This window comes from Glycine max, chromosome 3 (assembly GCF_000004515.6).
Source record: "Glycine max cultivar Williams 82 chromosome 3, Glycine_max_v4.0, whole genome shotgun sequence".
Classification (NCBI taxonomy): Eukaryota; Viridiplantae; Streptophyta; class Magnoliopsida; order Fabales; family Fabaceae; genus Glycine; species Glycine max.
In genome coordinates this window covers 10,917,902-10,933,930 of record NC_016090.4, presented here as the reverse complement: position 1 = coordinate 10,933,930, position 16,029 = coordinate 10,917,902, and the positions used below count along the sequence as shown (strand labels likewise).

The 16,029-nt window shown below is 37.1% G+C and overlaps 1 protein-coding gene across 1 annotated transcript in view; it reads right to left on the bottom strand.

The window, feature by feature from the left end:
- Nucleotides 1-7,533: 7,533 nt before the first annotated feature.
- LOC102667379 (protein MAIN-LIKE 2-like) overlaps nt 7,534-16,029 on the bottom strand; it is an 11,572-nt gene continuing 3,076 nt past the window's right edge. Inside the window, exons 2-7 of the mRNA XM_041013904.1 lie at nt 9,665-9,799; nt 9,187-9,564; nt 8,534-8,812; nt 8,001-8,418; nt 7,804-7,925; nt 7,534-7,710 (exon numbers count right to left, since the gene is read on the bottom strand). Coding sequence (XP_040869838.1) covers nt 7,534-7,710; nt 7,804-7,925; nt 8,001-8,418; nt 8,534-8,812; nt 9,187-9,564; nt 9,665-9,799 — 1,509 coding nt within the window. The remainder of the gene's footprint in view (nt 7,711-7,803; nt 7,926-8,000; nt 8,419-8,533; nt 8,813-9,186; nt 9,565-9,664; nt 9,800-16,029) is intronic.

Sequence of the window (16,029 nt, the reverse complement as noted above, 5' to 3'; positions counted from 1 at the left end):
TTGATGTTGCCAAAGGGGGAGAGAACTTGAGAGAACTTGGGTTAGAAATCAATTATCAATTAGAAATTTATCATTAAGTAAAGTTAGGCATACATGCCAAAAGATAGGGGGAGTAAGGGTTGTGTAGAGAACTTGGGTTAGAAATCAATTATCAATTAGAAATTTATCATTAAGTAAAGTTAGGCATACATGCCAAAAGATAGGGGGAGTAAGGGTTGTATGAACGTGCTATCATCTTGTATATAGCTTGTCTTGATTTCAGGGATTGTCATCATCAAAAAGGGGGAGATTGTAGAAAAAGGATCAAGCTGAATGTTTTGATGATGCCAAAGTTTCACATGCGTCTCAAAGCTTTATTCAAGACAAAGAAATTAAAGATATTCAAGATGGATGATCAAGACAGTCTCTAGAGTCTTAGAAAGGGTATATTAAATAGGAAGGGAATTCCAATTGAAGTAGCAAAAAGTTTGGCCAAGAAATTTAAGTTAAAAAGTTTTTTTCAACAAATTTACTCTCTGGTAATCGATTACCATAGGATGTAATCGATTACCAGTGGCCAAAACTGATTTACAACAGCTATTAAAATTTGAATTCAAAATTTGCACTGTGTAATCGATTACACATATATGGTAATCGATTACCAGCAATTTCTGAACGTTTTAATTCAAATTTTAAAGCTTGTAATCGATTACACACATACTGTAATCGATTACCAGAGGAGTTTTTCAGAAAACATTCTCAACAGTCACATCTTTTTATCTAATTCTTAGGTGGCCATCAAAGGCTTATATATATGTGACTAGAGACACGGATTTAAGTAGAGTCTTTTTCAGAACAAAAAGGTCTTATCCTCTTAAAAAGCAAAATCGTTTTATCCTCTTACAAATTCCTTGGCCAAAACACTTGTGATTCAATAAGGAATTATTTGAGTGCTCAAATTGTTCAATCTATCTCTTTCAGAGAGAGATTTCTTCTTCTCTTCTTCTATATTCTGAAAAGGGATTAAGAGACCAAAGGTCTCTTGTTGTGAAATAATTCTAAACACAAAGGAAGGATTGTCCTTGTGTGTTTAGAACTTGTAAAAGGAATTTACAAGATAGTGGAACTCTCAAACGGGTTGCTTGGGGACTGGACGTAGGCACAAGGGTGTGGCCGAACCAGTATAAATCTGAGTTTGCACTTTCTCTTCCCTTAAACTCCTTTATTTATTATTGTTTTATATTCATATTCAAATTGTTCTATTTGAATCAATATTTAAGAAATTCATTATTAAGGGAATTTATAACTTGAATAGAAAGTTAAATAGAATATTTAATCGAGGGAAATAATTTGTAATATCTTAATTCAACCCCCCCCCCTTCTTAAGATATCTGAGGCCACTTGTCTAACATCCTATTCTTTGGCAGTGGAGGAAGAATTGCAGTGGTCTGTTAGTGTCTTGCATGTTTGGAAGCGGTGGAGGTGTTGCAGTTGATGGCGGCTTCAAGTCGTGGTGTTGACGGAAGTTGGAAGAATGGAATGAGAGAGGAGTATGTAGACTTTAGTGGCACGTTCGATAGTCTACGTTACACTATAATTGTCAACAATGCACCTCACTAACAGTGTTACTTTCGAATTTAACGACAAGGACTATTTTGCAACACTTATGCAAAGATAGGGACTATTTTTTACATTTCAATAGGATAGGGACTAATTTGCAAAATGACTATAAAGATAGAGACCAAAATGCCTATTCACTCAATAAAAATTGGAACAAATAGGGACTATTCTTCAACCAAAGTGTTTTTAGGAATTTTTTTAACCTTATCTCTGAACAATCAAAATGAATCTGGAACAAATCAATTCCCTAAAACATAATAGATTGGCATGTTTTTTTAACATAACAATCAATATGAACAATACAGACTTTTGCAATATCAGAATCAACATACAAGCCTTGAAATCACTATGGTTTAATACCATATACACGTCCTTTGTCATTAGTAGTCATAGGCCATTTTTGTTTGCCTTTTGTACTTCCCAACAATATTAATAGTGAATTACCAGTTTACCACTGTGTTTGGCATTATTTACGAGATCCAATCGATGTGTACCTTTCTTTTTGTCTTCTATTATCCTATCCCCTCTTTGTTCGGCTAAAATCCATGATGCTAGTGATTTAGTATTACACGATTCTAAATGCAAGTGGTTTATGAACAATCGAATAAGCCAAAAGCTTTTATTTCAAATATTGAATCAAAATCGAAACGAAATGGAATCAAACAGGAAGAGAATGTACACTACCTTGGTGAAACAAGCGACGAAAGTGCGGCACAAGAAGGCTTTAGCGAATGAAATCTAGTTACATTGTTGACGCTGGGAAGAAGAAAGGGTTGGGTGAGTGATTAAGAAGCTGACGGCACGAGCCTTTGCGGTTCAAAGGGAAAGTGATGGAAGCTTGCTTGTGGAGCTTCTATGGAGGCTGGATCTTTGAGCTTCAATGAGGTCCTTCAATGGTGATTTTCCACCATGGAGATGCAGTAGAAGACAAAGGAGAAGAGGTGAGAGGAGGCGTCATCCACTAGGGAATAAGCCATGGAAGAAGGAGCTTCGCCACCAAGAATGTGTCTTGGATAAGAAGCTTGGAGAGGATGTTTCAATGGAGGAAAAGAAAGAGAGAGGGGGGAGCATGAAATTGAAGGAGTAAAAGAGGGAGAGAAGTTGAACTTTGAGTTGTGTCTCACAAGACTCTCATTCATCAAAGTTTGTAGGCCTTGGATCTTCTTCATCAATGGATTCCTTTGCTTCTTGAGGTCTGATTGCAGTGGAATGGAGAAGGAGAAAGATGAATGGAGATGCCACTTCAAGTAGAAGATGAGTCTAGAAGAAGCTCACCACCATAGGAAGCCATGGATAAGAGCTTGAAGGTAGAAGAAGATGAATGAAGGGAGAGAAAGAGAAGAGCACGAAATTTAGTGCTTCTAAAGAAGTCTGAACTTTGAAGTTTAATTCTCAAATGATCAAAGTTGAAAAAAATGCACACGCATGACCTCTATTTATAGCCTAAGTGTCACACAAAATTAGAGGGAAATTTGAATTTCAATTCAAATTTCACTTGAATTTGTGGAGCCAAATTTTGGAGCCAAAATTTCACTAATTATGATTAGTGAATTTCAGAATCCTGCCTAGGGTAGCTTTGCTATTCTTAGCCGGTCCCAAGCCCGGATAAAAGGAGAGGGTTGTGTTAGGCTTTCGACAGCCAACGTTAAACTTTGTCGAATCTCTATGACATGGATCAATTACGTAATAATGTGAATGCTAGGTCGTTGCCCGGAAGCAACGCGCTGTATGGCTCGAGTACAGTGTCAAAAGAGCAAGGGCCGCTGCATCGCCGCCCGGATGTAGTGAAAAGTAAGCAAGGGTTCCCACATTTTCGTGAACGGGTGTGGGTAAAGAAGCTAGTTCATGACAGGAGGATTCGCTTTGGTACATGGAATATAGGCACACTTACTGGAAAATCTATGGAAATAGTGGATGTTATGGTGAGGAGGAAGATCAATTTTATGTGCCTACAAGAAACTAAGTGGACAGGTGAAAAAGCGAAAGAATTAGACAACTCGGGATTTAAGCTGTGGTATACGGGAAAAATCAGATCAAGAAATGGGGTAGGGATTATCGTGGACAAGGAGTGGAAGAAGGATGTCGTGGATGTAAGAAGAGTAGGAGATCGTATCATAGTCTTAAAATTGGTAGTGGGACAAGACACCTTTAATGTTATTAGTGGGTACGCACCTCAGGTTGGGTTAGCAGAACACTTTAAGGTAAAATTTTGGGAGGATCTAGAAGGGGTACTTCAGGATATACCCCAAGGAGAGAAAGTTTTCCTAGGAGGGGATCTCAATGGACATGTAGGTAGCGTGGCTAGAGGTTTTGAGGGGGTGCATGGGGGTTTTGGCCTAGGGGAGATGAATGGGGAGGGTAAATCCATCTTGGAGTTTTCGGAGGCTTTGGATCTTTCTATAGCCAATACATGGTTTAAGAAAAGAGAGGAACATCTTATCACTTACAAAAGTGGAGGGACATGTTCTCAGATAGATTTCTTCCTTATCAGGAAGTCTGATAGGAAGTATTGCTTGAACTGTAAAGTTATCCCGGGAGAGAGCTTGACTACCCAACATAGAGTTTTGGTTATGGATGTAAGAATTAGAGATAGGGCAAAGAGAAGAAGTCCTCTGGTAGCACCAAGGATCAAATGGTGGCACTTGAAGGGTGAGAAACAAGGAATCTTCCAACAAAAGATATGGGAGGGTTGGTGTGGACAATCACAAGGAAGTGCGAATGATATGTGGAACAAGATGTCCCAAGAGATTATTAAAGTGGCTAAAGAGACGTTGGGTGAATCTAGAGGTTTTGGACCTAGGGGTAAAGAATCGTGGTGGTGGAATGAAAATGTTCAGAGCAAAGTTAGAGTAAAAAAGGAGTGTTTCAAGGAGTGGTCTAGGTTTAGAAATTCTGAAACTTGGGATAAGTATAAGATAGCTAGAAATGAAACCAAAAAGGCGGTGAGTGAGGCAAGAGCCCAAGCTTTTGACGGACTATACCAAGCTCTAGGAACCAGGGACGGAGAAAGATCTATATATAGGCTTGCTAAGGGTAGAGAGAGGAAGACTAGAGATTTGGATCAAGTAAAGTGTGTTAAGGATGAAGAAGGCAAAGTCTTAGTGCATGAGAAAGATATCAAGGAAAGGTGGAAGGTGTATTTCCACAACTTATTTAATGATGGATATGGATATGACTCTAGCAGTCTAGACACAAGAGAAGAGGACCGGAACTATAAGTACTATCGTCGGATTCAGAAACAGGAAGTAAAGGAAGCGTTGAAAAGAATGAGTAATGGTAAGGCGGTGGGGCCAGACAACATACCTATTGAAGTGTGGAAAACTCTTGGAGATAGAGGTCTTGAGTGGCTCACCGAACTCTTTAACGAAATTATGAGGTTAAAACGCATGCCGGAGGAATGAAGGAGAAGCACGTTAGTGCCAATCTATAAGAACAAGGGGGATATACAAAATTGTGCAAATTATAGGGGAATCAAGCTCATGAGTCATACCATGAAATTATGGGAAAGAGTGATCGAACGGAGATTAAGAAAGGAGACTCAAGTTACTGAGAATCAATTTGGTTTCATGCCGGGAAGGTCGACCATGGAAGCGATTTATTTATTACGGCGGGTGATGGAGCAATATCGCATGGCCCAACAAGACTTGCACTTGATTTTTATTGACTTGGAGAAAGCGTATGATAGAGTGCCTAGAGAGATTTTGTGGAAAGCTCTAGAGAAGAAAGGGGTTAGGGTTGCATATATTCGAGCTATCCAAGATATGTATGATAGGGTATCGACTAGTGTTAGGACACAGGGTGGAGAGTCAGACGATTTTCCCATCACAATTGGTTTACATCAAGGGTCAACCCTTAGCCCCTACCTTTTTACCTTAATTCTGGATGTCCTCACGGAACAAATCCAAGAGATAGCGCCGAGATGCATGCTTTTTGCAGATGACATAGTCCTCCTTGGAGAGTCGAGGGAGGAGTTGAATGAGAGGTTGGAAACTTGGAGACGAGCTCTAGAAACACATGGCTTTCGCCTAAGCAGAAGCAAATCGGAGTATATGGAATGTAAGTTCAACAAAAGAAGGAGGGTTTCTAACTCAGAGGTGAAAATAGGAGACCATATTATCCCTCAAGTCACACGGTTTAAATATCTTGGGTCTATAATACAGGATGATGGGGAAATTGAAGGGGATGTGAATCATCACATTCAAGCAGGATGGATGAAATGGAGAAAAGCATCGGGGGTGTTATGTGATGCAAAGGTACCGATCAAGCTAAAGGGAAAGTTTTATCGGACTGCGGTAAGATCGGCGATTTTGTACGGAACAGAATGTTGGGCGGTCAAGAGCCAACATGAGAATAAAGTAGGTGTAGCGGAGATGAGGATGTTGCGGTGGATGTGTGGTAAGACTCGACAGGATAAAATTAGAAACGAAGCTATTAGAGAGAGGGTTGGAGTAGCGCCTATTGTAGATAAGATGGTGGAAAATAGACTTAGGTGGTTTGGGCATGTAGAGAGAAGACCGGTAGACTCTGTAGTGAGGAGAGTAGACCAGATGGAGAGAAGACAAACAATTCGAGGCAGAGGAAGACCCAAAAAGACTATAAGAGAGGTTATCAAAAAGGATCTCGAAATTAATGGTTTGGATAGAAGTATGGTACTTGATAGAACATTATGGCGGAAGTTGATCCATGTAGCCGACCCCACCTAGTGGGATAAGGCGTTGTTGTTGTTGTTGATGATTAGTGAATTTCAGTTATGGTTCAACCCGCTAATCCAAGATCAATTTCAAAATTCTCAACTAAGTGTGCTTAAGTGTCATGAGGCATGTAAAGCATGAAGGACATGCACAAAGTGTGACTATATGATGAGGCAATGGGGTGTAGTAAGCAAATGCTCACCTCCCCCTCTAAAATTTAATTGGATTGGGCTTCTACCAATTCAATTAAATTTATTTCCCAACACACACATCAAATATTCACTTAGTGCATGTGAAATTACAAAACTACCCCTAATACAAAAAACTAGTCTAGGTGCCCTAAAATATAAGGGCTGAAAAATCCTATATTTCTAGGATACCCTACCTATATTATGGAGCCCTAAATACAAGGACTAAATATAATGACATCCTAATCTAATATGTACAAAGATAATTGGACCCAACCTTGGCCCCTGGGCTCAGAAATCTACCCTAAGATTCATGAGAACCCTAGGGTCTTCTTCTGCAGCTCTAGCTCAATCCTCTTAGAGCCTCTAGCTCATGGCTCTGGTGACTGGTCCTTTTCTAGGGAGGATTGCTCAGAAAAGGCGTTATTTTGAGTGGTGAGACTAAGATGAAGAACTCTTGGAGAGGTTCATTTTAAGGGTGTTGCTAGGTGCACCCAGTAGTATTGGTGGAGCACCCAACATTCCTATAAAATGCCAAAAATGCTCCTGGTTCCTCGCACACTTGCGGATCAAGTTGATCCGTAAGTCATTCACGGATAAAGTTGATCCGTAAGTGGCAAAAGACAATTTTTTAAAAATTGAAGGCCATTTTTTTTACAATTTGAAGCTTTATTTAATTTTTTACAATTTCAAGCTTTATTTTTTTTTTTTTTTACAATTTCAAGCTTTATTTATTTGAGTCATGACCAATCAAAAAAATATTTACAAACTAAGATCCATTTGAAAAAATAATTAATTTTATTTTATGTCTCTTTTGTTTATGTAAATAAAATATTATCCTAATGAATGTTTAGTTAAACGTAACATTCATACTATTTCAACGAAATTCAAATGAATTTGGAATCAAGTAATTTAAAAATAACACTTAAACGTTAACACTAATATTATAAACAAAAATAACTTTAAATATACAAAATGTTAAGTAAAAAACAAAAATGTGGTCAAGTACAAGAAATGTATATACATCAAATATCAATATGAAATGTGTAAAGAAACTAAGACTGATCTATGCGGCGCCTACATCGAGACCTCACGTACACAATGCAGTCTTGGGTGACACTCCCGGCAATCTTGAGGCATTCTTTGATGACCTCATGTGTCGATGTGTCTGGCGTGACTACCCCTAGGCTAAGGTGACGCTCCAACCTCTCGGCGATCGCATTGCAAGCCTCCTATTAAATAGAAAACAAACAAATTAGACAAATTAGTATTAAAAAATTGACGTAAATGACATTTCATATGTCTAACCATATAGTAAAACTTACCACTGCATGTCTAGGCTCGTTGACATCAGACCTGGCTGGATCATCCAGGACCTGAGGGATATCTGACTCTAGGACCTGAGGGACATGTCTGGGCTGTGCAACAGGTGCATCTACCGGAGGATCTGATGGTTGAGCCGCGATCATGAATAGATGAGAAATACGAAAGAACTAGTCTATGTAGTCAGGCGCACACTGACCTGGCACAACACATGGATCACCAGCTGCCGCTAGATGGTTTGAGTAGTGTGTCCACGTATTGTCTACGTCATCATATGACACCCATGGATGGACAGGGTGTGCAGGAATGCACTGGATGTAGCCAAATTGACGCATAACCCTCTCTGGTCTGTATCTAACAACAACAGGTCCCCAGCGGAGTTGTCCCGAGAAGCACGAAATCGGATGAAAGTCCTGCACAGGTCGATACTCTGAATATGGCATCTGGCAAACATCTAGGATCCTCAGATGATCCAGGCACTGCCTGTACGTCGCTGTAGATACCTTCTTCACAGTCCTCTTTGTCGCAATCCACCGACACGCATGTGGTGACACCTTGTCGTAGTCTAGATCAGCATTGCACTCCCCAACTGACGGAAAGTGCTCGTATATCAAACACTACAAGGTTTACACGAAAATCATACATGTTAACTAAATATACACTTATTGTCATCATATGACACCCATGGATGGACAGGGTGTGCAGGAATGCACTGGATGTAGCCAAATTGACGCATAACCCTCTCTGGTCTGTATCTAACAACAACAGGTCCCCAGCGGAGTTGTCCCGAGAAGCACGAAATCGGATAAAAGTCCTGCACAGGTCGGTACTCTGAATATGGCAGACATCTAGGATCCTCAGATGATCCAGGCGCTGCCTGTACGTCGCTGTAGATACCTTCTTCACAGTCCTCTTTGTCGCAATCCACTGACACGCATGTGGTGACACCTCGTCGTAGTCTAGATCAGCATTGCACTCCCCAACTGACGGAAAGTGCTCGTATATCAAACACTACAAGGTTTACACGAAAATCATACATGTTAACTAAACATACACTTATTAAAACATTGTTGTAATTAAATTATGAAATATATGTTAATTACCTGTAACAAGGTGATGTAACCAGCAAGCTGTCAACTGGTGCTAAGACTGGCATCATTAAGCTGATGGTACATATGGACGAGCCCAGCAGCTCCCCATGCATACAGCCCAGCAAGAGTGAGGTCACGCAGGGCCTGTAAGTGTACGACATGAACATGGGTTGCACTCTTATTAACAAAGAGAGTGCAACCCAAAAGATGCAGAAGATAAGCACGAGCGGTAGTTGTCCAGTGCTGCGTCTGACATCTGCGCTAGTATATGTCTCGCAGCCACTGCAAGCGTACGTATGGTCCACCACATTGGCCTGTCTCGGCCATGGCCACCTCTGGTGAGACCATCAGTAACTCAATCAAGAGCAACACCGCCTCGTCGCTGTACAGAGGCTGGAAGTCATGCAGTGCGCCAACGATTGGCAAATGAAGAAGAGTCGCGACGTCGTCCAACGTGATCGAAATCTCCGCCACAGGAAGGTGGAAACTAGAAGTCTTTCGGTGCCACCTCTTGACAAAGGAGGATATAAGTCCCCGATTGCCAGTGTCAATAGAACACGTGATCAAAGGACTTAATCCTGTCCCAGCAACCATGTCCTCAATTGCAGGAATAGGCCTGCCTAAGTTATGCACCTTCCTCCCATGGGAGGATAACTTCAACTCAAGACATTCCTGAATTGAAGTACAAAGGAACACAGTTTGTTCAAAAAACATTAATCAGTAACCAATAAATAAAAAAATAAAAGTTAACTAACTTTAATATTATAAATACTTGTCCAGACCATACGCTAGCCACAACATGGTCAGCATGCTCTGTAAGCACTAATGGGTCCCTGGGTCCACCAGGAAATCCCTCAGGCTCGTCCCCAATATCCTCTGCACCGGTATCTTGTGTAGAAGCAAATGACTTTGATGTTTTGATGATGATCATGATGAATTGATGCAAATGATGCAAATGCGCTTTTCAAGTTTAAATTCAAGACAATGATTCAAGAATACAAGCCATAAGATAATCACTAGTAATTTTAGGAAGGGAATTCCTAATTGATATAGCAAAAGGTTTGGCCAAGTAATTTAAGTTAAAAGGTGTTTTTCAAGAGATTTACTCTCTGGTAATCGATTACCAGAGGATGTAATCGATTACCAGTGGCCAAAAATGATTTACAACAGCTACTAAATATTTGAATTCAAATTTTAGACTGTGTAATCGATTACACCATATTGGTAATCGATTACCAGCAGTTAATAAACGTTCTAATTCAAATTTTAAAAGCTGTAATCGATTACACAAATACTGTAATCGATTACCAGAGAAGATTTTCAGAAAGTTATTTCTAAGAGTCACATCTTCTCAAATGATTTTTACATGACCACCAAAGGTCTATATATATGTGACTTGAAACACGAATTTGCTCAGAGTTTTTCAGAACAACAAAGTGTTTATTCTCTCAAAGAGCAAAAACATTTTATCCTCATAAGAATTCCTTGGCCAATACACTTGCAATTCAATAAGGAATCATTTGAGTGCTCAGATTATAAAATCTATCTCTTTCAAGAGAGATTCATTCTTCTCTTTTTTCTAACTCTCTAAGGGATTAAGAGATGGAGGGTCTCTTGTTGTAAAAGAATTCTGAACACAAAGGAAGGATTGTCCTTGTGTGTTCAGAACTTGTAAAAGGATTTTACAAGATAGTGGAACTCTCAAGTGGGTTGCTTGGGGACTGGACGTAGGCACAAGGGTGTGGCCGAACCAGTATAAATCCGAGTTTGCACTTTCTCTTCCCTTAAACTCTTTTATTTATTATTGTTTTATATTTATATTCAGATTGTTCTATTTGAATCATTATTTAAGAGTTCATTGTTAAGGGAATTTGTAACTTGAATAGAATTTTAATTGGGGAAATAGTTTGTAATATATTAATTCAACCCCCCTTCTTAAGATATCTGAGGCCACTTGTCAAACAAGTGGTGTCAGAGCTTCATTCTTGTATAAAGTTTAGAAGCTTCAAGAAAAATGGCCTCACCAAACTTCTTATTTCCAGAAGGAAATTCAATCAATAGACCTCCAATCTTTAATGGAGAGGGTTACCACTACTGGAAAACCCGAATGCAAATTTTTATTGAGGCTATAGACTTAAATATTTGGGAATCCATAGAAATAGGGCCTTATATACCCACCACAGTAGAAAGAATTACAATAGATGGAAGCACATCAAGTGAAAGCATAACAATAGAAAAACCTAGAGATAGATGGTCTGAAGAGGATAGAAGACGAGTACAATACAATTTAAAAGCCAAAAACATAATTACATCTGCCCTGGGAATGGATGAATATTTCAGGGTTTCAAATTGTAAGAGTGCTAAGGAAATGTGGGACACTCTACAATTAACACATGAAGGAACAACAGATGTTAAAAGATCTAGGATAAACACATTAACTCATGAATATGAACTATTTAGGATGAATGCAAATGAAAGCATTCAAGACATGCAAAAGAGGTTTACACATATAGTAAATCATCTTGCAGCCTTAGGGAAAGAGTTTCAAAATGAAGATCTCATAAACAAAGTGTTAAGATGTTTAAGCAGAGAATGACAACCTAAAGTAACAGCCATTACTGAATCAAGAGATTTATCTAACATGACTCTTGCTACTCTATTTGGAAAGTTACAGGAACACGAAATGGACTTATTGAGATTAAGTCAACATGAAGAAAATGACAAGAAAAAGAAGGGAATTGCTCTTAAAGCCTCATCTTCAATCCAAGAAGAAAGTGATAAGGAAATTGATCTAGATGAAGATGATGATCTTAGCCTTTTTGTAAAAAGGTTCAACAAGTTTCTTAAAGTAAGAGGAAATCAGAGGCGACCCAATTTTAAATCTAAAAGAAAGATAGAAACTTCATCCTCTACTCTAAAATGCTTTGAATGCAATCAACCCGGACATCTGAGGGTTGATTGTCCTATCTTCAAGAAAAAGATGGAGAAGTCTGAAAAGAAAAATTTTAGTGAAAAGAAATTGAAGAAAGCATACATCACATGGGATGACAATGATATGGAATCTTCTGAAGATTCAAAAAATGAAGAGATAAACCTCTGTCTAATGGCTAAAAGTTATGAAAGTGATGAAGAGGTAACATCTTCAAATAACTTATCCATTTCTTTTGATGAATTACAAGATGCATTTGCTGATTTGCATAAAGAGTCAATTAAACTTGCAAAGTTAGTTTCATCTTCTAAGAAAACAATTTCAGATTTAGAAAATGAAATTTCAAAATTAAACAAAGAATTAGATCATCTTAGAACTGAAGTCTCAATTTCTAAATCAAATGAAAAAGTTCATATCTCTACTATTTCTGACAAGAAAATATCTAATTCTTGTAGTTGTTGTGAAAAATATGAAAAAGAAATTAAAGAGTTGAAAAACTCACTTGCAAAATTTTCTTATAGTAAAAATAATTTAGATGTCATATTAGGAAAACAAAGATGTGTCTCTAATAAGGCTAGAATAGGATATAAATATGAAAAACCACAAAAATTTCATAAAAACTTCTTTACTTCAACACAAAGATATAATTCTAGTTCTATCACTTGTTTTTACTGTGGAAGAGAAGGGCATGGCATATCTACTTGCTACTTTAAGAAAAACTACAACAACATTAAAATGATATGGGTCCCAAAAGGATCTTCAGTTTTCACTAACAAACAAGGACCCAATAAAGTTTGGGTACCTAAGTCAAAAACTTGATTATATAGGTATCTTTGAGGAAGGAGTGGTACATAGATAGCGGATGTTCAAAACATATGACTAGAGATGCATCAAAGTTTACACATATCTCTCCCAAGAAAAGCGGGCATGTAACTTATGGTGATAACAACAAAGGTAGAATCCTTGGAGTTGGTAAAATAGGTACAAATTCTTCAAACTCCATTGAAAATGTTCTACTTGTTGAAGGTCTTAAGCACAGCATGCTTAGTGTTAGTCAATTATGTGACAAAGGCTATCTAGTATCATTTGATTCTCAAAAATGTCTTATAGAACATAAGCATGATATTAATATAAAGCATGTAGGACATAGAGTCAACAACGTATACATGATAGACTTAAGCCTAAAACTAGATAAAAATCATTGTTTTCTTAGCAAAGATGATGATCCATGGTTATGGCATAAAAGAATTGCTCACATAAACATGGATCACTTAAACAAATTAATTTCAAAAGATTTAGTAGTTGGATTGCCTAAATTGAAATTTGAAAAAGATAAACTATGTGATGCATGTCAAAAGGGTAAACAAACTAGAGTCTCATTCAAACCTAAAAATATTGTTTCAACCACTCAACCCTTACAATTATTGCATATGGATTTATTTGGTCCATCTAGAACCATGAGTTTTGGAGGAAATTACTATGCTCTTGTTATAGTTGATGATTTCTCTAGATATACTTGGACATTATTCATTACTCATAAAAGTGATGCATTCCAAGCATTTAGAAAACTTGCTAAAGTTATACAAAACAAGAAAAATCTTAAGATTGCATCCATTAGAAGTGATCATGGGGGTGAATTTGAAAACAAAGATTTTGAATTATTTTGTGAAGAACATGGTATTGAACACAATTTTTCTGCACCTAGAACCCCTCAACAAAATGGAGTTGTTGAGAAGAAAAATAGGTCATTGGAAGAAATTGCTAGAACTTTATTAAATGATACTTTTCTTCCAAAATATTTTTGGGCTGAAGCTGTCAATACTGCATGTTACATCATGAATAGGGCCTTAATAATACCCATTTTAAAGAAAACCCCATATGAGTTATATAATGGTAGAAAACCCAACATTTCACATCTACATGTTTTTGGTTGCAAATGTTTTGTACTTAATAATGGTAAAGATAATCTAGGAAAATTTGATGCAAAATTTGATGAAGGCATCTTTCTTGGATATTCATTGCAAAGCAAAGCATATAGAATATATAACAAAAGAACTATGAATATTGAGGAATCCATTCATGTTACTTTTGATGAATCTAATGCTATCTTGTCAAGAAAGAATATGCTAGATGATATTGCAGAATCGTTAGAACAAATTCATATTCATGGACAAGATTCTAAAGGAAAAGGGAAAGGAAGCAATGAAGATCCTCCAGAAGAAGCCAAATCAAATAATGAACTTCCAAAAGAATGGAAAGCTTCAAAAGTCATCCTCTTGACAGCATTATTGGTGATATCTCAAAAGGGGTAACAACTAGACATTCTCTTAAAGAATTATGCAATAATATGGCTTTTGTATCTATGATTGAACCTAAAAATATAAAAGAAGCCATAATAGATGATAATTGGATAATTTCCATGCAAGAAGAACTGAATCAATTTGAAAGAAACAATGTGTGGGAACTTGTAGAGAAACCTAAAAATTATCCCATCATAGGAACAAAATGGGTATTTAGAAATAAGTTAGATGAACATGGAATAATCATTAGAAATAAGGCTAGATTAGTTGCAAAAGGATATAATCAAGAAGAAGGTATAGATTATGAAGAAACATATGCTCCAGTTGCTAGATTAGAAGCCATTAGAATGCTCTTAGCATATGCATCCATAATGAATTTTAAGCTTTATCAAATGGATGTTAAAAGTGCTTTTCTAAATGGCTTAATTCAAGAAGAAGTATATCTTGAACAACCACCAGGTTTTGAAATATTGGATAAGCCAAATCATGTCTATAAATTGAAAAAGGCTTTATATGGCTTGAAACAAGCCCCTAGGGCTTCGTACGAGCGTCTAAGTAAGTTCCTTATAGAAAAGGACTTTTCTAGAGGAAAAGTGGATACTACTCTTTTTATAAAGATAAAATCACATGATATTTTATTAGTTCAATTTTATGTTGATGACATTATTTTTGGATCCACTAATGAATTATTGTGCAAGGAATTCTCCCATGACATGCAAAGTGAGTTTGAAATGTCAATGATGGGAGAACTTAACTTCTTTCTTGGATTGAAAATTAAACAAACTAAGGATGGTATCTTTGTCAATCAATCCAAGTATTGCAAAGAGTTAATCCACAAATTCGACATGGAAAATGCTAAGCACATGGCTACACCAATGAACATTGCTTGCTATCTAGATAAAGATGAAACCGGTAAGTCAATAGATGTTAAGAAATATCGATGTATGATCGGATCACTTCTTTATTTATCTGCTAGCAGACCTGATATAATGGTTAGTGTGTGTATGTGTGCTAGATTTCAATCAAATCCTAAACAATCACATCTTAGTGTTGTTAAAAGAATCATAAGATATTTAGTAGGCACTATGAACATAGGTTTATGGTATCCTAGAAATTCCACATGCACCTTAATTGGATATTCTGATTCAAACTTTGTCGGTTCTAAAACAGATAGAAAGAGCACAAGTGGAACTTGTCAGTTCATTGGTTCTGCTCTAGTTTCTTGGCATAGTAAGAAACAAAATAGTGTTGCTTTATCCACTGCAGAAGTGGAATATATTTCTGCCGGCAGTTGTTGTGCACAAATCTTATGGATGAAGCAACAAATTTCTGATTATGGAATTCTTCTTGACCATATACCTATTAGATGTGATAATACAAGTGCAATTAATCTCTCCAAGAATCCAGTTCAACACTCTAGAACTAAACATATAGAAATTAGGCACCATTTTCTAAGAGATCATGTTCTAAAGGGAGATTGTGTATTAGAGTTTGTTGATACTAAGAATCAACTTGCTGATATCTTCACAAAACCTCTCTCCAAAGAAACATTCTTCTCTATTAGAAGTGAATTAGGCCTCTTAGATGTTAGTGATTTAGATAAATAAGGATTGATTGATTAATTTATTCTTATGATTGATTGTTTATGTTAAGTATGTTACTTTGATTGATTTTGTTTAAATTCTTGTTATTATGATAGGATTTATGAATTCCTGTGTGTTTGATGTTTGAATGATTGAATTAAGTGCATTAGTAGTGATAATTAATTAGATGTATTTTGCATAGACATAGGTAATTTTTTGAGAAACTAGCCTAGTTTATGCTCTGGTAATCGATTACCATCCAGTGTAATCGATTACACAAGAACAGGCAACCTGTAATCGATTGGATTACAACATCCTGTAATCG